Raw genomic sequence first — 22759 nt, 5'->3', positions numbered from 1 at the left:
AAATTGCAACACACTTTTTTCAAAATGTACAGTCATTTTTTAACAGGTACAATATTTTAAAAAATAACATCTTAATTACTGTAAGTTAAAACAAAGCCACTCAAGGAGTGACCACAAATTAAGCGCAAGCACATCACACACCCCACCCCCAAAATGGTTGACTTTACAGCATTTTTACTACTATTCAAATCAGGTACAATCAATGTTACGGTTTATGAAAACGGTGTCCAAAAAGAAAGGAAAGGTTCCCCCCGCAAGCACACAAGGACTTTCTGCGTTCACCATAGCAACCAGCCTATTTATAATGTGGCCTACCTGCATCAAAGGGCTGCAACAAGAAGCTACATGCAGGTCTAGTGGTACATTCAAGCACTAAGATGAAGAAGAAACTCACGTAAGCATGTCAATGAAACGTATCCAATTACATTACATGCACAGTATATAGCATTTCACTCCAAAAAATCCTCCCTCTTTTCATTTTATCCCAGATTTAAAGAAAGGCACGTTGGATTGGAGAGAAGGCGGGCACAACATACAAAAAACAAATTGTTTCACGTGCACAGCAAGAATAAAAGCAAGTGAATCTCTCCCCCATTTTCTTGCTCTAGGGACTTAATATTTTTCCAATTTAGATATCAAATCGAAATGGGTCGAGGAGTGTTTTTGGTTTTGGTAGTGGAAGCGAATGGATGGCAGCTCTGGTCGAATACTCGAGTTCAAAGTAAAGAAAGTCAAAAAAGAAATAATAACAAAATAAATAAAATGTGTTTTTTAAAAGGAGGAGGAGCTTGGCTCAGCTTCAGTCCAATAAAAATAAACGTTAATTGTGCAAGAGCCTACCTGCTAAAACAGAAATATTAGCCTTGATTTTGCGGAAAACACCCTTTCCATTATTTGTTCAAGCAAGTACTTGTTTTGCTTATTCTGATATCACAGTGAATTGATGCAGCACTTGTGTAGCACTGTCAAATGTGCTTTAATCTGCGGTCTATTGATTGACCAAGCAATGTATCAGGAACACTAGATGTCCCTTATGAAAATTGTCAGTTGAACTGTATGTGTCAGTGTATTCAAATGACAAAGTTTGCTTTACAAGCTGCGTCTTTATAGATTTATTTAGGGAGAGTGGAGTGTACCTCATACATTGAATACAGGCCACAGTCTAAGTGGTTTAACACCTTTTAGCTACTTTCCAGCTGCAGGAAGTGTCAATAAAGGCACACAGTTAGTCAGTTAATTTGTTTTTAATTGAACAGCCTAGAGGCATAGAACGCTGGTCTATTAAAACCGGAGCCATGATAAACACTACCCGAACCGTGTATATGAGATTTTGAAGACATATCGTGTACATTATTCCCATTTAGATGTACCGTATGTAAATGTATCCTACAAACCTGAAATGCATCTTGCTCTCTTAAACCGAAGTTGGACTCCCCAGATAAGGAGTATACCTCAATCCTACTGCTCGCCAATCAATACAGACAAAGTTTGATGTTATGTGCAAAAGAAGATAACACCATATTCTACCATATAATTGGGCAAAGCGCAAGCGTTCAGTTCCACTGCAAAGCTACCAAAGGGAAGGAAGGACATCTAGTTGACCACATTTGTGAGTTTGAACCTAACATTTCTCAACAGACCCTACTTTGCAAAAGAGAAAATAAACATCTTTGTGACATCATGAATACGTGTACATGTGCAGACGTGTCTCCCCGGGACATCTCCAGGACCCCCCAATGAAGAATATATACTCACTAACTGCAAACAGTTCCAGGAGACAGCTCCCAGAGGGACGCTGAGCGAGGTTTCGCTCCCAGATGATAAAAGGCAGCATTTCCATCGAACGCTTGTGAATCTGCAAGTGCCAGTCACACCTTTTGAGTCGAGTGAAACATGCTTTTGTACTTCACAGAAGACCTCATAATATCCTCTATTACATGAGGCAGGAAATATTTCCTGATGTTTGTCAGTGAAATATTTCATGATATCCCGTGCCAGCCAGCTCTCACAATGACGCCTGGTCTCATATTTAGTCAATGATCCTCCTGGCTAAGGTACATGATAGACACCAACAAAGCCACGTCTGCACTAAAATGATTATAAATAAAGATCCGAGTTTTCCCTTGTTACGGATTCTTCCACACATGGGAAACAATCTGCTTCGCTGACAGAACTTTATTTATTTATTTATTTATTTATTTATTGGACGGAGTAATACTGATTTAGTTCGAGTAACTCTCCATGCTGTCAGTCATGAATGCCAGGCCAATAGCAGTCCCTGTTAAGAACATAGTGAGGTAAACAAGACGAGATGTATTCATCTAGCTTAAACGGCACTATAGGTGCAGATCTACAAACACATTGGATTTTTCATACTAGCATATGTTTTGTATATGGGAGTGTAAGTGCGTATATGTGTTATTAAATAAATCTACTGCACATGCAAACATTTATAATACCATAAAAGAATTAACCCACAATTGCAAATATCCAGTACTCACGTGCGCTGCTACTTTTACAAATAATAATATTCCCCTTGAAAGATCAACAATCAGCAAAAAAGGACACTATCGTTATTCCAAGTGATTGCCCAGCTACAGTACTTATAAACAAAAAAAACGGGAATGGTACAGAAATATCACTACTCCAAGATGAATTATAGGATAAGACGAACGTTCACTGAACACTACAGCATCTTGCCTTTTCTCATGCAGAGGCTTCAGTCACACAGGTGGACCACTCATACAAAAAACCATAAAATGCAAAATGCAACCTTGAAAATACGTGTTCCATTGGTTCACCAAATTGTATTGTACTGTTGTTGAACCATCTGTCCCATCTAGGTCAAATTATGAATCTACATGTCCCTTCCTTTTTAAACCCTTTTTCAAAGCACAAACAGATCTATTTCCCATTTTTTCCAGACATACATTGATGTTCTCATGGCAATCAATGAGGGAAGTAACGGCGTAATTTTTTAACAACCAAGTTTTGTAGCTATCGCATAAATTAAAACTGGGGAATTCGGATTTATGCGCAGTGCAAACTACAAAGACTATACGTGCACATATATTTTTTATAAATAAGCGCTATCTTACTCTGCTAAAATCCACTGAATCCCTACTTTTAAAGATATAGACCGAGGTTGAGGAGCAAGGGGCCTGGCTATGGGAACAAGGGAATTCAACTGCCAGGCACAGGAGAGGCTCCTCAGCAAATTACTTCTTTTGGCTTTTGCCCAGTGAATTCATCATGTATCCCGCTTCTGGCACCGCGAGGGAAAGCGCCTCAGGGAGAGAGCTTCAACGTCCCTGACTGGCACCTGACTGCGCCTGTTTTACTGGATCCTGTGCATGGGGAGGTACTCCACGCACTGCCATGCTCATCTCATCTGCAATGTTTAACAGCACTTGGCTCACTTCTGTAATTTTCTAACAATGTTGCCAAGTGGTATGAGCCTTCTAAGACCCTTACAGGTAGTACTGTTATGGTCCACAAACAAGTTCAGAAACTGAAATGATAGTGGCACCATTAACATGTATTAAAATGCATAGACGTAGGAGTGTGTACACTAAAAAACTTGTTAGTGGAGAAAATCAAAATGGCAGTGCATTGGTTATAGTTCTGTCTTGACACACTGGTCTCAGGTAAATAACAAATATTAGCAAAGCCAATAGGTATAGCTTGCATTTTGCATTCTGCTAAAAAAAAAATAATAACCTGTGGCAGTGAAAAAATAACAAAAAGGGATTATTTTCTATGTACGAGGTACCTATGAGATTAAAAAAAACAGTTACAAGTGCATTTCTGAGATGTAAAACAGTCCACCATGCACTGCAATGCAAGCACTCCATAGTAGGTGGAACAATGCACCAAACAGCTAATAGCTTCTCCTACCTTTTCTGAGGAAAGTACTGGAAAAATATGTTAATAAACATCTATCAGACCATATTGAATCAGCTGGCTACCTAGATCCATCTCAATCGGGCTTCCGGCCAAAACATAGCACGGAAACAGCCCTGGTGGCCGTCACTGACAACATCAGGCAAGCACTTGCTAGTGGTCAATCTACTCTTCTGGTGCTAATAGGTGTCTCCGCCACATTTGATACGGTCGACCACCAGACTTTGTTCAGGAGACTGAAGGAAGACAGGATTGGTGGAGTGGCACTGCAGTGGATGACTAGTTTTCTCACCAACCACACCAAGACCATTGATCTGGGGCCACACCGTCCCAACACGAAAGAATTGTCCAAGTGAATGCCTCAAGGCTCATGTTTAAGCCCAACCATGTTTAACATCTACATTGTCCCCTTGGCCTCACTACTGAGGAAGTACAGGTTCATCCCGATATCCTATGAAGATGACACTCAACTCACCTTCTCCTTCAATAAGACCTCTCAGACAGCACAAGCCTCCTTCTCTTCCGGCATGCTGGTCATTTCACAGTGGATGAGAAACCACTTTCAACAGCTGGGGGCAGTCATGACCGCACCCGCGCTGACATCTTCAGCACAGGAGCAGAATCGGCCCAGCATGGAAGGGGTTAAGATTAAAAAAAATTGAGCCACTGTGAGTTTGGCAGCTGCGTAGACGCAATGAAGGCAAAGAGCAGTAAATGACCTAATGAAACAAAGCCATCCCCCATCCTCTGTGCCTCTATATGAACCCAGCGGTTCCGTGCCCTAATGTGTAAACAAGCCAAGCAGAAAAAACATCTATTGTCCACCCCAGTCAGGATGATCTTGAGCAATATCCAACAACATTCAAGTTCGGGAGTAAACTTTGAGGTTCGACAATAGACCTGCAATAAACTTAGGCCTACCCTTGCATTCAAGGTCAGACAGGCACTCTCCCCATTGTACATATAGTTGAGACCACAACTCTCACAGCTCTCCTTTATTCAGATTAGTAGTGGGCAGTATTGGATGCAAACGCGCATAAGGCGTTCGAAGACGACAATCAAAAGATAATGAAAAGAACACAGCAGGATCTGCAAAATTATCGCTCAGTAATGTAGGATTAAATTTAACGGAGCAGGGTTTTTATTCATGGAAAGAGTCTACTCAGGCCAAGAACAGAGACAAATTGTGCAAAAAAATGTTTTTAGGCATAGTGTGAACTGATAACTTTTGTATGTATAATCTACTTAGTTACAGGAGCTTTTACTGTGTCATACACATATTTGTTCGGCGCACTCCATCATACAACAAGAAGCAGTCAGGCAGCCCGCATCAGCCATTAACTAAGTTCACTGAGTCCCTGCATTCTGCTCTTTCACAAGGAGCTCATCCACAGCAAAGTAATAAATACCCTTCAGTGCCAGAGTGTGCTTTTTGCAGCCTAAAATACAGGGCCCAGCAGTTTCCCTAACCGTAACATTTTGCAAAACATGACAAAACAACAAAAAAAACAAGCAATGATTGGCAGCCAACACCAGACATATAGTATTTACAAATGCTTGCCCACCATTCTTGTGGAATCTCAATATTGTCAAACTGTTGTTAGCCAAGCTTCTGTCCAGCAGACACAGAATCATGCAAAAAATATACTCTGCAGGCCCAAGTTTAAATGCTGTATCAGCCAATCATTTGCAATGTAACAGAACTGGAGGTCTGTACGAATTGGCCATGATGTAATGGTTCTTGAAACACAATCCAGGTTTGCAAATCTAATTGTGTAATAGAGGATACTGTGGCAGGAGGGGGTTCATTTCAGCTGGAGTCTTGCACAGATATTTTCCTTACGATATAAAGTGGAGGCACACAGAATAGTGGCAACTAAGCACACAGGCCGATTACAGCTTTACTTTCAAAAGAGCAGCAATTGATCTTTTGTGATAGACCTGAAATAAATTAAAGAAGATTGTCTCACTTGAGAATGGGCTTTAATCCGGTAGTCAGATCCAGCAGAACTCAAACCAGGCCAGCTGTTAATGTCAGCTTATTGAGATAAAGCCTGGGAAATCCAGCTAGATGTACCCCAGAGTCAGGCAGCAAAACAAACCAAGAATCATGCAACACACTTCAGTTTTCCCCCGATTTTAACAAGTCATTGAGATGAGCTGCTAAGCGGGTGCAAACAAACATAACTATGTAGGATAGACGGAGGATCTAGGTGCAGGGAGCAATATGATATGGACCTCCATGGGAATCTATAAGAGATTCATTTACTTATTTATAAAGTTTTATATAGCACAAACCTGACCCACGGGGGTATCAGAGTGCTTTACAGTACACTGATAGCACACATTATACATACAATCGGAAATCGCATATAATACAAAAGAGGTAGACATTGGTGTTTGGATATAATCGGTGGCAAATAGTCATCAGAGAGTTAAAGTTTTAGAATGTTAATTTGTTCATTAGAAACATTTTCGCTTCTTTTTTGAAGGTGTTAAAGGAGGAGATTCTGCGTACATCTGGGGGAAGGGTATTCCAAATCTTTGGTGTGATACCTGAGAAAGCTCTGCACCCAGTTCTCTTTTTGTGGAAGGATTGAGGTTTTAGGAGTACTGAGCTCGAACTTCGCGAATGTCTGCATCCTCCCAACCGCTCTAGCTTTTCTTCTAAATAGCTGGGGGTGTTCCTATGTAGGGCTTTATGTGTCATGCAGGCGATCTTAAGTTGTATTCTCGCCTCGTAGGGTAGCCAGTTCAGCACCTTCAAGGCCGGGGTGATGTGGTTATTTCTTTTTATTCCAGAGACTAGCCTGGCCACAGCGTTAAGCCATGCCCAGAGCGCGGCTAGCTTGTAATTAGGAAGACCGCATAGAGTGGTGCTTTCATAGTCCAGTCTTGGTAGTACTAGAGCTTGAACCGCCATTTTTAGATCAGTCTGTGGAAGGAAGGGTTTAAGTTTCCTTAGGATACTCAACAGATAATTGGCTCCCTTGGTGGCATTGTAGATTTGCGCCTACATATTTAAATGTTTGTCCAGGGTGCCTCCCAGGGATTTTGCGGAGTCAATGATGTATGGGGGGCAATCAAACGAAGTTAGATGCTTTAGTCATAAGTCTATCTTGGATGTGTGATTGGGAGGGGAGATGAGAAGGAATTCAGTTTCCTTGGTGTTGATCATGAGGTGGTTGCCATTGAGTCAACTTTGGGTATTAAGAAGAATGGCGGTGAGGGAGATGAAGTCATCTGGTGAGGAGATTTTCATATATAGTTGTGTGTAATCCGCGTATAAGTGATATAGAATGTTTGCAGAATTCAGCGCATTAGCAAGGGGTTCCATGAGTAGATTAAAAAGGATTGGTGATAGTGCTGATCCCTGTGGAACTCCTAGGGTGACCATGGATGGTTGAGAGAATGATTGCTTCATCTTGATTCTTTGGGTTCTGTTGCTTAGGAAGGAGGTGAACCATTGTAACACTGGACCGGTTAGGCCCATTCATGCTGCAACCTCTGCTTTAATGGTTCCTGAACTATACCTGATCGAAGCAAACATTGATCACAACAATGTTTATACAAACGTTTAGGCATACCACAGTAATGCTTTATTGACCCTGCCATGTGAAGTCTCTATGCACAAAGGACATTGGAAATTGAACCTGTTGGTTTTTGGAATGCTGGAAAGCTATTACAACTGGTAAATTCTGAGTGAATAAAAGGGACCACAAGAGAGGAAATGAGCAGCATTAGAGAAAAGTAATAGTTTCAATTTTTTTTTCAACTGGATGCCTGGGGTTAGTTAGTAAGGTGGAGGGCTCCAGCACAATGGGGTTTTTCATAATTTAAATTTATTTCCAACATACATACTTCCAAAACATTCACTCATGTTAGCCTGCCAAAGACTTCTGTTGACTCTAAGTTAGCACAGGTGTTAAGCATGAGTAAATGAGGCAAAACCCACTGGCCACAGGAGAGTCGAGGCAGGCATACACTATTGTAATGTCATTGTGGAATGCTAGCCTCTAACATTTCGTAAGTCACATTTTTAGGTCTCGAATACCAGACAGTCTTAGTGAAAGACCTATTGTGACCTTACAGTGGGCCAGCCTACTGCTTACCACTGGCTGGGCTTGTCACTCTCATTTGCTTTATTCTTACTCATTGGCTTCCCTTCCTCTTCTCATGTTTGTTCCTCTCCTTGAGAATAGAAACTTTACTATAATTAGGATTGGCTTACTTGTATCCTTCAATGGCTCACTTTTAGAAAACTAAATTTTTCATTTTTGGTAGAACACCCCATGAGACTGCATGTGTTTTCCAGCTCTCCCTTGTATCTTTTTCCCCCTGCTCCACATGCTCTGTGTTGCTCGCTCCTTTGGGTGCTATTCTCTCTGTCTGAGTTTGGTTCTCCTCTACCAAACTCCCCCACACTCCGCTATTTTTTTCATTGTGTGCTACTCCCCTCATCTCCTTATTAGCTCACTCCGTTGTGTGCTACTTGCCCTCTTTGCCTTGTTTGCTTCTCCCCGGAACCCCATGCTCTGTGTTTTCCTCTCCATCGTGTGCTTTTCCAATATGCAGTGTTGCTCTCTCCTGCATATACGGATTTTCCCCTCCAACTCCCTTTGGTCCCCTACCAGATCCTCCATTGCCCTCCAAACCCTGGGGCCCTTTTTATTTTTACTTAGTGTTTTCACGCTTTTATTATTATTTAACTGATAAGTGACATCCACCATATTGGATCAGTTAACAAAAAAGTAAAATGACATCCGTGTCAGTCTGTAGGTACATTCATGTGTGGGAATACATGTGTGAGCCAACAGGCTGGCGCAATTGTGACATTGCACCTTTTCTCCATTTTTTTTCTCCTGATGCTGTGCAGCATTGGCACACTGCATTGGCATAGCAAACTGGTCCAAAAAGCGAGACCTACTAACTTTACCAATGCTTCTCAAACGCAGCAGCTATCCACGTAGTCCAACCGAAGACGAAGAAATCCAGCTCTAAAGTGAAAGAGGGATTATTTTACTCTATACAGTCATTTTGACATGGGTGACATGTCAAGTAGATTGAGAACCAGGCTACGAGCCAGATAGTTCAATCCCCCGATCGCAGGGGTCTCTGTAGATTCTTTTTACAGCATGAAACCAGGCAATGACATAGTTGGAAGACACACCATCTGCCCTGTGCTCAGATGATCTAGTTCCAAGCTCAGACAGCAGTCCTTATCTGAGGAGGGAAGCCCTGTCCTACTCATCACAAAACTATACCAATAAGCAGAACAAAATCCACAGAGTTGCTGAGACATGTTGAACTAACTTCACATCTCTGCGTCCCTACGTACACAGCTTAACTAACACATTGCAGGACCTTGGGGGACTCCATGGAAAGCAAGCTTTCCTTTAAATGCCAGAGACTGAAAAAGCACCACCAAAAATGGTTGATTTCTTACTAATAATCTTAGCGTGTCCAGTATGAGCCTCAACAAATAAAGAATAATAACAAAAGATCAGAATATGCAGGCCCTTCTTGCCTGCTCCAATCTTCTACTATTTTATTACTACAGGCTTCCTCTCCAGCTAGGTCTGTCGTTTCACTATAATCTTTTCATTATTTGCCTGCCCACCAAAATATGCTTCGTACAAGCATTTGTAATGCAATAGGTCTCACATTTAGGAAAGTTTGAGCTGTTGGCATTGTAAATGACAGTGCCTTTTATTTATGGGCGGTTTTTAAAACAGATGTATAAAAGGCATTGTCATTTACAACGCCAATAGTTTAAACTCTTGCAAATACGAGACTTATTGCATTGCAAATGTGTGCTATAATTTTTTTTAATGCGTTAGGCAAGAGCTGTCCTAAAGCCATTTAAAAAACTAGCGCTCGGAGGGTGTAATTAAAGCCCACCGAGCAACAACACACGCAACAGGGGTGTTGCCAAGGGAAGTAAAAAAATTAGAGTAGGCGGTACTAAGGAGGGTCTACTAAGCCTTTTAACCAATGAACAGCCACCGTTTACACTGGAAAATGACACAAGCCAATGAAAAATGTGGGTGGCGCTTCAAGTCCATACCTCAATACAGTATGCCAAGCAGAGCAGCGCATGCGCTGCCCACGCTCGACCTAAAAAGTCCCACTTTTCTGCAATGTACATCCTTAGGTCTTTGAGGCAGTGAAAGATCAGCTTTCAATGGATTATACGTTTTTGAGCTGCTTTTACAGTGCATGAAATAAGAAGTGATGCAATAGGGCAAGACAAAACCGACTGGGTTGGCAGCTCGGCTACAATACCATAGGCTTACAGGATCCCCGTAAGGAAAGATGTATTCTTGGCCCAGCACTCAGTCATAAAAATAACATTTACCCATTTCCAAGTCTGTAGAAACCAGAACTAAACCACTTACAGAGGTTGTAGTTAAGAATAACCTCTACGTTTAAATCCCATCTACCAGGCCCTTAGCTCATTGTGTGATCTTGTGAAGATCGCTTTCTGCTTTCCATCCTAATGGAAAAGCGGCCTGCATCTCTAATGGGATTCAATGTCAAAATAAACTAATAAAAAACAGCCACCAAAACATATTTGATTTAGCAATGAGCTCATGGTTCGCTCACAGACAAAAAACAGCATTGTAGAAAGAAACCTTCAGCCTATTGTACAAAAAAATCTCACTCGCTGGGCCTTAAAAGCTCTGCTGCAGTCGTGGATGGTAAACAATGTACTTTTTTCTGGTTCCTTTTACTGAACTTCGTGCTTGTGACAGGTGACAGACTAAGAAAGACCTGAATGGGTACTTCAAACACAAAGCATGTACTGCAGCAACAATGTGAGTATTCTGATGTGCTCTGTCATGGCTTTCTGCTCTGGAGGCACCACGGCAGGGGCAGCAACAAAGCACGCATGCCGAGCTGCAATGCGAAAGCCTTCCTGCCACTGCAGTGACAAGGAAAGCATCCTTCGAGGCTCTGCAAATGTTTCATCCTGGTCGACGCAGGCGCCCTTAGAGCTCTGCCTACGCCCCTCGCATGTGGTAACAATGGAGGCGTCCCTTAAGACCCCACCAGTGTACTCCTGGCTGCAGTAAGGATGCTGCTGGTAGTATCCATGCACTCTGCCAAAGTAACCTGTCATTGTGAGTGACAATGCAAGCATCCCTGGAAGCGCTGCCTATGTCCTTCCTCCTACAATGCTGAAAGCATCCCTCAGTGCTCTGGCAAAGTACTCCTCGGCGGCAGCAATAAAGCAAGGATCCCTACCCTATGCAAATTTAGCCTCCGTTAACACTCTGGCAATGTACTCTTTATAAGGAGTGTACTCTTCTAAATTAGTACAAATACAAAAGTCCCTTAACACTCTTTCAATGTACTCTTTGTAAGGAATGTGCCCTTCTTTTCAAAGTAGTAAAAATACAACAGTCTATCTACGCTCTGACAATGTACTCTTTATAAGTAATGTACTCTTCTAAAGTAATAAAAATACAAGTCTCTTAATACTCTGACACTGCTCCCTTTATAAGTAATGTGCTCTTCTATATAAGTAATGTGCTCTTCTAAACTAGTAAAAATACACAAGTTCCTTAACACTCTGGCATTGTACTCTTTATAAGTAATGTACCCGTCTAAATTAGTAAAAATACAAAAGTCCCTTAACACTTTTTCAATGTACTCTTTGTAACGAATGTGCCCTTCTTTCTAAAGTAGTAAAAATACAACAGTCAATCTACGCTCTGACAATGTACTCTTTATAAGTAATGTACTCTTCTAAAGTAATAAAAATACAAGTCTCTTAATACTCTGACAATGCTCCTTTTATAAGTAATGTGCTATTCTAAAGTAGTAAAAATACAAAAGTCCCTTAACACTCCGACAATGCTCCCTTTATAACTAATGTACTCTTCAAAAGTAGTGAAAATACATTAATCCCTCAACGCTCTGACAATTAATTTGATGTACTCTTCTAAAGTAGTAAAAATGCAAGTCTTTTATACTCGGAGAATGCTCCGTTTATAAGTAATGTGCTCTTCTAAAGTAATAAAAATACAATACCTCAACGCTCTTCGAATCTTCTATTTACAAGTAAGGTACTCTTCTAAAGTACTGAAAATACAACAGTCCATCTACGCTCTGACAATGTACTCTTTATAAGTAATGTACCCTTCTAAAGTAGTAATAATACAACAGTCCCTCGACCCTCCTCGATTCTTCACTTTATAAGTTATGTACTCTTCTATTGTAATAAATATACAAGTCTCTTAATACTTTGACAATGTACTCTTTGTAAGTAATGTACTCTTCTAAAGTAGTAAAAATACAACAGACCATTGACGTTCTTCGAATCTACTCTTTATAATTAATGCACTCTTCTAAAGTAGCAGAAATACAACAGTCGCTCTAAGAATGTACTCTTTATAATTAATGCACTCTTATAAAGTAACAAAAATACAATAGTCCATCTACGCTCTGACAATGTACTCTTTATAAGTAATGTACCCTTCTAAAGTAATAAAAATACAAGCCTCTCGAGATTCTACTACTGTACTCTTTAGTGGTAAAAATGCAAGGATCCCTCAACATTCTGCTTGTGTACTCTACATTAACAAAAGTGATTCAAGCATCTCTCGATGCTTTATTAAATGTACTCTTCCAAAGTAGTAAGATTGCTAGCATCCCTCTGAACTCCAGAAATGTACTCTTCTACTACAGTAATAATGCGTGCAACACTGAATTAGGCGAAAGATGCCTTCTACTACAGTAACAACGCAAGCATCTCTTGAACACTCAGCCAATATACTCCTCAGCTATACTACTGTTGCATTCTCCTGCAGTACTGTTACCTGTATTGACTAACGTTCTAGCAATACATTTGTCTACTGCAAGAACAATGTAAGCATCCAATGTGCCCATGACTGCAGTAATACTGGAGGCATCCCTTAAAGCTCATCCAGTGTGCTCCACAACTCTACTAATAATGGACATTAAGTTAATGTAGCCTCCTACTGAAGAAACACTGCAAGGCCCTGAATACTCTTTTGAAGTACTAACAATGTAGAATTCCCTCAGGCCTCTGCCAATGTACCTTGTGACCGCAGTAGTGCTGTAAGTATCTCTTAGTGCTGTGGAAGGGTACTCCTCAACTGTAGTGATAATGGAAGGAACCCATCGTTATGCTGTAGTAGTCTTCTACTGAAGTAACAATGCAAGCATTCTTCAATGCTCTTGCTTAGGTCCTCTTTGTCAGTAGAAGTAACAACGCAAATATCAGGCACTGCTCTGGCAATGTACTGATGGAGTAAGTATGTGGGATCCCTCTTCTATGCTAACATTGCTTCTACTACACAAATGGTACATGAATCTGCTCACCTACTGTAGTAACAATACATAGATCCATGTGCTAAGTCAATCTTGTCTTTTCAGCAGTAACCATGCAAGCAAAGTGCTCTTACACTAAAGAAACAATAAATGTCTGTCAATGTAGCCTTGTACCCGCAGTAATGCATGCCCGTCTTCAGACTCTGCCAATTTAGCCTCCAACTGGTTTCAAGCATCTCCTAACGCACTGCAAGTACCCTTTCTCTTGCAGGAATGAGGTCGAGAGACTGCCATGTTTTGGCATTTCTACTGTAGTGACAATAAACAAGTCCTACTGTCTAACAATGTAACCCTCCATAGCAAAAAGAATGCAGACATCCCTTAAACCTCTGCCAATTTAATCTCAAACTTGAAGCAACGCTAGGCCACTGTCCCATCTGCTGCAGCAATTACGCAAGAACCTTTAAGGCTCTTCCAACAAACTTTTCTACTTATGTAACGAGACTGACATCCTTACTGTCTGCCAATGGAGGCTTCTCCTGCGGTAATGATGCAAGAATCATTGCTCTTTGCCGAAATACGCTGAACTGTAGTAATAGTAAAATAACTTTTTGAAGTTTTGCCAATGTAACCCTCTCCTGCAATGATAATCAAGCAGCACCCAACACTCTAAAATAATATACAATCGTAAGGCAAAGAAAATGTAAGCAACACTGGTGTGAGCGGCCAGTGTATTTTTCTACTGAAGTAACACCCCAAGCAGGTGTCAATCAGGGCCGGACTGGCCATAGCGGCCACCAGGCAATACCCCGGTGCGCCGCACGGGTGGGGCCCGGTTTTGGGGGGCCGTTTTTGTTAAAGGGCCTTTTTTTGCAGCATAGCTGCAAAATCGGCCCTGTACCAAAAACGGCCCAAAAACGGCCCCGGCAAAGAGCTTAGCGGCACCTCCTCGGGGGGGGGGGGGGGGGGGGGGGAGATGGCAGCCGAGCACTTTGCCACGGCCGGTTGTGGTTTCCAGCTCGACCCTGGTGTCAATGCTCTGACAATTTTTCCTACACTCAAGCAATTTGCAAGCATCCTTCAGCAATCTCCCAATACATTACTCTACCAACGTACTCTTCTACTAACTGGCTGAACAATTACCCAAACCACTGACAAAAAAGAACATACATTAAGGCCCTGCTTCTAGGGATTGTTTTTTTTTTTTAAAACATCTTTTTATTTAACAAAATAGCAAAAAAGAGAAAAAGGAAAAACATCAGGCGAGGTAACCGTTTCCACAGTTAGACAAATCAAACATCTCGCGTGCAGAATGAATGGGTACAATATATGATTTTTGGGGATCATGGGGATTACTGCCCTTCCTCTTCTATTAGTCGCGCCAGAGGTGTACAGATCTCACCACGATGGCTATTCCATGCCCCCCAGACCTTTACTCCTTTTTCTGGACAACCCCTGGCCACATACACAGTCTTCTCCCTAAACATACACCAATCCATATCCTCCGCCCATTTAGAAACTCGGGGTGGTTGGCTGGCTCCCCACAACTGAGCAATATTCCGTTTAGCTATCATACATGCCAGCGTCACCCATTGCTTACTGTACACATTCAAATCCGTGGGCTCCCACACATTCAATATGCATCTTCGGGCTCTGATCGTGCCTCCTCCCCGAGGGCTTCCCCTATCTCAGCATGAACCTTCTTCCAGTATTCATGTACTTCCACGCAGTGCCACAGTATATGCATGTAGGTGCTTAACTCTCTGCACCCCCGTCGACACTCACCACTCCCCGATCGTCCCATCCGCATTAATCTCGGCCCTGTAATATTACGATCTATGTAGGATCTTTAATTGCACCAGTCTAAGTCTCATCTGGATCGCCACCACCTTCGGGGAGGAAATCGCCTCTGTCCAATCCTCGTCATCTAGCTCTATCCCATCTGCACTCCACTGTGTTCTAATAAGTCCCAGGGGGTTCTCCATATGATTAACAAGCTTTCTGTATATTAAAGAGATAGTTTTCTCGGGGATGTGCCCATCTAATACTCTATCTTCAAGAAGAGAGGCCTCCGGAAGCCTGGCATCTCTAGGTATGTGGGTGTGGAGGGCAAGCCTAATTTGGCGGGAACGATAACACTCATTTTCATGCAGACTATACTGTTGCTGAAGGGACTCGAAAGTATGTACCCTGTCCCCTCCCCAGACATCCCTGATCTGGGAGATCCCGATGAGATCCCATTTATCAAATCCTTGGATTCCCATTGTCTCCCAAGTTTCTCTGAGTTCCACAATTTATCAAATCCTTGGATTCCCATTGTCTCCCAAGTTTCTCTGAGTTCCACAGGGGGGTGGCCAAAGTCAGCTTCCCCTCCCAGGTAAGATATCTATTGGCAGCATGCCACGCGTGGACTGCATGTGCTGTTGGGCCCGCCAGCGAAAACCGCCCGGGCCTGGCATAAAGCGCCCTTATGATGTCCCCGCCTGGCACCTGCCGCGATCCATGGCATAACCTGGGTCCCCGTGGGGCCCATATACAACATGGTTCACCGCTGCAAGCTGTGACGCCCAATAATACTTTCTTAGATCCAGCAGTCCAATCCCACCATCATACCACGGAAGAGTGAGCTTGGTAAGCGCTATTTGGGGTTTCCCATCCCAAAGAAGCGTCCTCTAAAGGGCCTCTATTTCTTTAAAGTAGGATAAAGGCACCGGGTCCAACGTGTTCTGAAGTACGTACAAAAATCGGGCAAGTGCCATCATCTTAAACAGCACCACCCTACCCAACAAGGATAGCGGAAGAGCCTTCCAGTGCTCCACGTCCTTTTTGAACTGGCTCAAGGGGGGCCCATATTAGGGGTATATCGCAGCTTCGGGTCAAGTTTTACATAAATACCAAGGTATTTGAACCCAACCGGCTCTACCTGTATCGGGCATGACTGCGTGATTGCCGGTGGCTCGCCCACGTGGACGAAGACTACAGATTTTGACCAATTTATAGCGAATCCGGAATACCTACCGAAAATGGCAAGTATATCCAGAAAACTGCACAAGGACGCCCTGGGGTTGGTAAGATAAAGCAGGATATCGTCGGCATAGAGTGAAATGTTATCCTCCCATTCCGGCGTCCACCCCAAGCCTCTTATGGACCGATCCCACCTGACCCATGCCGCCAGAGGCTCCAGTGCAAGAGCGAAGAGGAGCGGGACAGAGGGCACCCCTGTCGCTTCTAGGGATTTTAATAATAATCTTTATATGTATGTCCATGCTTACTCCACCCTTCATCAAGAAAACGTTAGAAAATTAAACACAATGGTATATACTTTCACTGAAGTTCAACACTCAGCACTAAACAGTAAAAGCTCCAGGGGGATATTAAGGAAGATGGGTTTCCAAAACATACTCAAAAAACTACATAGACTACGTAACTTGGAGATCTACACATTTTTTAAAAGAATATAGGACAACGAACTACATTTAAAAACTGGGAATTCCTATTATGTTATACAGATCTAGTCCATGTATGGGGAAAAACAGAATTCATTGAACAAGCTACGGAAAAAGGAAATGCTTTATCGGTCACCATCCCCACACTCCTCTTGTTTAAGAGTGCTGTCAACAGGTTTCCTGCAAATTGTGGTGAGAGAGCAACAGACCAGTTCATGGGGTCATACAGGACTGCTCTCGAGATGTATTCTCCACCCAGAATGGTCCGGGAGGCAACGGTTGCACCCCCGGGTTTGTGCATGAGGGTAGTGCTCTCCTATTGCAGTTGAGATCTGTCCTTTCGTATAAAAGAACAGCACATATGAATCCCACAGGGGCCATTCCTTCTTATGCAGCACTTGTTTGCCCCTCTTTATTCGCATATGACTTGGTTGGACCCTGGCTTTCGGCATCACTTCTTCAAAAGCTCTCCTTGCTGTGATCTGATCTTTGGTGCCTGACTAGGCACTTCCTTGCCGTTTTTCTTTGCTATCTCTATGTTGAGGCTCCTATGAGCCCTGCCGTGCTGGGGTCCATGATATCTTGCCTTGGTGTAAACAAACCAATAGAAACTATATCATTGGTGTTAATAAAACCCAAAAGCTTTGATCGGAAGGAACTAAAAAATCCCTCCCTCCTCTTGATGATATAAAGTATGGTCTCTTATGTTGGTATCCAAACTTTTCACTGCCAAGAAGACCCTTTGAGACCCTGTGTTTTCCCTAAAAAGGAAGTTTTCGGTTTACGCACGAAATACCACTGAAAAGATGTAGAGTCCGCAATATCACAGCATCCTACACTGGTGACACATTAAATATAGTGAATAGAAAAAAACGTGATGATCTAAATTTAACAAAAGAGTATGTGGTTTAAAGTGGCTACTGTGTTTTGTATAAAAAACTAAAAAACATTGATAGTTCAACTTACAATATTCTAAACTTACAAAGGAATCAGAAATTAAATCTACTTTAAATTAACACAGTGATTACTATACTGTCTTCTCTTGATGTCAAAGAAAGGCAAGTGTTTACTTTGGAACCAGTCCAGCAGAAACCAAACTGTGTGGTAAGGCAAAGCTCTCTATGCAAAACATGACTTAGATTAGCAAGTGTACAATAAGCACGTTTTGGACTCACTCCGGGATCACCTCCCCCCCTCCAAAAAAAACTACAAGTGTTTACATCTGGCAGAAAATACTCAATTAAAATGTTTATTTTAAAGTCATCGTTGGGCAATCTTGTTCGAGTAAACATGGGATGAGGTATTGCACGTTTGCATTGCTTGCCAGTCTTTGGGTCCCAGATTTGGTACAATGAGCTCTTTGTACACATCAACTGAGGACTAGTGCAGCACACAAGACATTCCCTTCAGGGAGAACAACTGTGCTGCAGAAGACAATACGCATAACACCTTTTACCAATAGAGAGCTCAATATACTGGGGTTTATGTGCCTTGTTATACCAGGGGTTATTACTCCTTTACACAGTATGGAAATGAGTCACACAATCTTGTAAATACAGAGTTTACCCACCATGACACAGACCCACTGAACCCAAAAATCGCATAAACCTGCCGCAAGTACATAAACAATAGGATTCCCACACTTTCTAATATATTATATGATTTGAACTGTAATACACAGACAGCCTGCTAAATTATTTGTAAATGCTAATGAGACAGGATAACATGAGCCAATAGTTTTAATTTTACAGAATTCAGAAAGGTGAAAGCTTGATTCAACTGGGGTGCAAGAAATCAACCAAGATCTTAATTTTTCACACAGATCTCAATAGGAACGAAATTCAACCAGTGAACAACCCTATTAATGTGCATTCAACAAACCGAAGCCGCTTCGGTTTGCTGCAAATAGGAAAGTATTGTAGACTTTAAACAATTTGGTGTCTAATGGGCAGGAAGTTAAAACTCTTACATCAGGAGCCAGAGAAAGATGGAGATATTAGACAATCACAAACCACCATAATTCTAAGTGGTGCCCATTATAGAAATTCAAGCAAGGAAGCGTCCAGATAAAAAAATAATTTTGCTAAATTGAAGGTCTGAACCTACTATTCAATATACTGTGGATCAGATACAGGGTCTATGTGTCCTTCCGGCACAATAAGAGTTGAATGGCTCCAGCACCAGATATCCACCATAGGGAGAAGAGATGATCGTCTTATTGCAGCATCATCTTAAGTACTGTTACTTATTATGTCTCAGAACACCCAGTCAAATTTCAAGTAGAGGAAAATTTGGCCACATATATTAAAGTGCCTCCAAAATCCATCCACTGTCCCCCAATGGCGTACAGTGGATTTCTAAGCCACGTCACCAGGTAATCTGTGCTATTATTCCATGTACATGTCTAGACTCTGGTACCACAAGTCATCATGCCCACTAGAAACGCTATACGGATAGGAGGGTGCCATATGTAAATCGGTCAACAAATATATACATTTGTTAGACAGAGACAGAATTCAAGTGGCCTACAAGGGAATTCCGAGATTTTATGCTGGTGCCTCAATAAGCCTAAATTAGTGTTAATCGCATTTCCTCATCCTTTCAGAGATGCCAGGATGTTAGAAAGCCAACAGAATTAAGTAATCTTATGATACCTCCGAACACTTGGAAAAGGACCTGCGAGTCTGGAATACCCTAGTTTAAAGTTCAAGAGCCCAAAACACATGTGCACACAAGAGCTTAATGAACTAGTTATTGGCACCAATTAGAATACTGCCTCTCAAGCAGAACAGGGGCTGGCTACCCTCCCCTTCCAAAGCTTGCTTATGTACTGGTTGCTGGTTTTGTAAGATCAGTCATCTAAAGCATATTAAACAATGAATGTGCTTCGGTGAACGGTTCGGCTAAGTACTCTTATTTTAATGCATCAGACTTTAACACGTATTCTCTTTCGGTTATGCCTGGAAAATAATACAACAGATGTAAATGACAACATCCTCTAACATTGTGAAAACAATCTGTCACCTTCATCTCAGAATTGGTCCATTACTGTTCTCTCATCAACTAGAACTTGAAAATCAAGGCAAAAAAGGGAGTGTTTAAATTAAAAAATATGATGGAAAACGCCAGGTTGCAATATACCAGGATACAATTCCTTTTTGAACGAACTGACTGTGCCAGCCTAAAATCTTTCAAGTATAACAAACACCCTCACCATAATCAGGAAGTACCTGAAACTATGGTGCCCAAGCGAGGAAGGACTCCCAAGGCACATTTTATCTTTGGGTAAGTATAAAAATATTCAGAAGAGGGTCACCCACTGCCTTTCTAACACCCCACCTTTTATGTATATTCAAAGCCAGTAACAACTCAGTAGGTAATAAGCCAACTTTAGAGACCTGCAGGAAACATTGAGGTTGCAAGTGATAATCCTAGCTGGTCACCTGCTCAGCTTCTCAGTTTATCAGGGCCCCAAAAATACAGAGATATGTCTACGAATCCTTCTTGTACGTTACTTACTGCCCAATGCCTTCCTAAGAAAAACAATGGCATCCAATGTTCACTTTTTAGAACTTCAATTTGTCAATTAATCAAATGTATGGGGTTGTCTTCAAAACGTGGATTAGGTGCTATTTAAAACTGCAAAACAGGTTTGATTACGAGGGCCCGGAAAGTCAAGATAAGCTACACCTCTATTCTATTAGTATTAGCAGTAATATAGCATAAAATATGTGTCACTAAATACCAACGCGTCCAGAGGAAACACATAAAATGTAACAGATGAGTAACAATAGTCAAAACGTGTATCTGCTAAAGCTATATATGGCAAGGAGCAATCCAAGCGAAGCGTAACGGCCAGAGCTGCCAACTATGGAGCTGGGGAACCAGGTTCGAGTCTCGGCGTCGGCTCAACATCCTGTGATTCTGGGCAAGTCACTTAGTCTCCCCGTGCCAACAAAAATGAACGTGTCCTTGTGTAATGTACCTGGTGTTCATAACAAGCGCGCCAATACCTTTGGGGTCGAGTTTCCGCTATAAAAAAAACTGAAAAAATATATAATAATGGTCCGTTTAAATCAAAATATGTACACTTATGGAATTATTTACTAAAACCCTTGTTTCTCTCCCGCTCTATTTAAAAAAAAAAACAATCCCACGGCTGTTCCAAGTCGTCGACGAATTAGAAACGAAACTACGCGGCATCGCCTCACAATGCGCGTGGGTGTGTAAAAGCAAACCATGGCCACCAGAAGGTGCTGGAACATTCCACAGCACGACAGTGGGTCAAAGTGCAAACGGTCCTCGTGCACAGAGGAGCTCTGCTGACAAAGGGCGGCCCAGCTCATAAAATAATATAACTGGCAACAAATTTCCCTTCCTGCTGCCACAGATTTCATGCTCATCAACAAGTTAAACGGTTGCAAGACACTTGGCTCTGTAGCGCTTTGTCTCCCCGCCGCGGGAAGCAAGGTTATGTAATGGCGGCGGGCCTGTCAGCCGCTCACAGGGCTTGGCGAGGCTGCAGGCTTGGACCACCTCAGGCAGCCCAGGCCGGGAAACCATTTCCGTTTTTTAAATGTTTTAAAATGGGACTCTGCGCCTATTACAGACTGCAGGGCTGGCTTAAACTTTATTTGGTCACCACTGATAACCGGCTGCATGAATCAGCCTGGAAAACTGCTTGCATGTTCCAGGGTCACCGCAGGCCCCAGCTGTGTACCAGCAACACAAGCGAGGGACAAGGAAGAGGGATGACAGATCACAGAGGGGAGGGGTGAAACAAGAGTGAGGGAAGGGAAGAGCCTGTGAAGGGCAGACCCGAGAGTGAGGGGAGAGAGGAGATGAAGAGCCTGACAAAAATAAATGAAAAGGGCAGGGGAAGGATGCAGAGAGGGTGGGTGTGTAACCTCCTAGCTCCATGCCATCATGGACACGATTCCAGTCCTGGATTTTTTCAACTACAAATCATTGCTCCCTGGTAAGTCAGTCAAATTAATTAAATGAAAGCAAGCCAAGACTGCAAGACCCATAATGCATCAGGCTGAAACATAAATACCCAGGATTGGAAGATGTGTCCGTAATGACATGGAGCGAGCTGTTCACATCTTAGATGGAGATAAATGGGAGAGGCAGATAGATGAAGGAGGAAGAGACAGATGTTGGAGACAAAGGGATATAGCAATAGGAGGAAAACAAGAGAAAGGAGGAAAAAAGAAAGGCAAAGTGGCGCTAGGCAGAGTGATGTAGATTAATGAGACAGAATTAGGGAGACAGAAAGGAGGGGAAAGACAACAATATGATATAAGGAGACAAAGGAGCAGGAAGAATGCCTACAGAAAAGCGAGCATTTGAAAGATGTAGACAGAAATTGGAGGCAGAGGGTCAGGAGAAGAAGAGAAAGTAATCCGGGCAGAGATCCCATGTCATAGCATAAGGAAATATATCTTCATCTGAAAGTTGTACAGAACCTGTGGGCCAGTCTCCACGAAAAAGTGATGGAGAAAGAACCAGACATTACAAGGGATAGGAAGCCCTCAGGAGGCAGAGGAAAAATAAAAGGTATAACACAGTGTTGGGGACATCCTCACTTGACACCAGAAATACTTAACAATGCTGGGAAACCAATTTGAACCTTAAATCTCCAATACAGTCCCTCCTCGATTTTGCCTAAAACAAACTATGACTTAAAAAAGAATTGTAACAAAACAAATTGCCACAATTATATTTCCATTTTTTTTCATTCCAACCTGCTTTGCACAGTAAGACACCATGGTGTGGAACACCGCAACCGAGACATGGATTTTGAGGGTCGACACCAGACAGTCCTATCTGCTTCATACCATGAATCTACCCTCGATATGGGGTATCCCATCTATTTAATCTATGCATGAACCTTTTCTTCCGTCCCCCCACTTTGATTAGTGTGTTCCCTCTCCACCCCATAAAATGCCCCACCCATCCCTTTAGAGAATCACGCATCCTATCCACCCCTCTCAGTATGGTAAAACAGACTACTGCCTTCTCAGATAATACACCCAATCAGCTCCCTCCAATTAGTTCACCAAACCCATTCTACATTAGATGCTTGGTCTCCTACGTTGAAGAGTTCC

General features: G+C 42.3%; 1 protein-coding gene across 50 annotated transcripts in view; it reads right to left on the bottom strand.

The window, feature by feature from the left end:
- TCF7L2 (transcription factor 7 like 2) overlaps nt 1-22759 on the bottom strand; it is a 358366-nt gene that overhangs the window by 249267 nt on the left and 86340 nt on the right. For 32 of the 50 annotated variants that reach the window (XR_013594849.1, XM_078643821.1, XM_078643824.1 and 29 more), the window contains exon 4: nt 316-372. The exons of the other annotated variants lie outside the window; for them this stretch is intronic. Coding sequence is in view for 31 of the 32 variants with exons in the window: in XM_078643821.1 (XP_078499947.1) it covers nt 316-372 (57 nt within the window). In the remaining variant the exon portion in view is untranslated. The remainder of the gene's footprint in view (nt 1-315; nt 373-22759) is intronic. 50 annotated transcript variants of the gene reach the window in all.

Source organism: Lissotriton helveticus, chromosome 5_1 (genome assembly GCF_964261635.1).
Source record: "Lissotriton helveticus chromosome 5_1, aLisHel1.1, whole genome shotgun sequence".
Classification (NCBI taxonomy): domain Eukaryota; kingdom Metazoa; phylum Chordata; class Amphibia; order Caudata; family Salamandridae; genus Lissotriton; species Lissotriton helveticus.
Note: the sequence above shows the minus strand (reverse complement) of the source record. Positions and strands in the feature narration are given on the sequence as shown.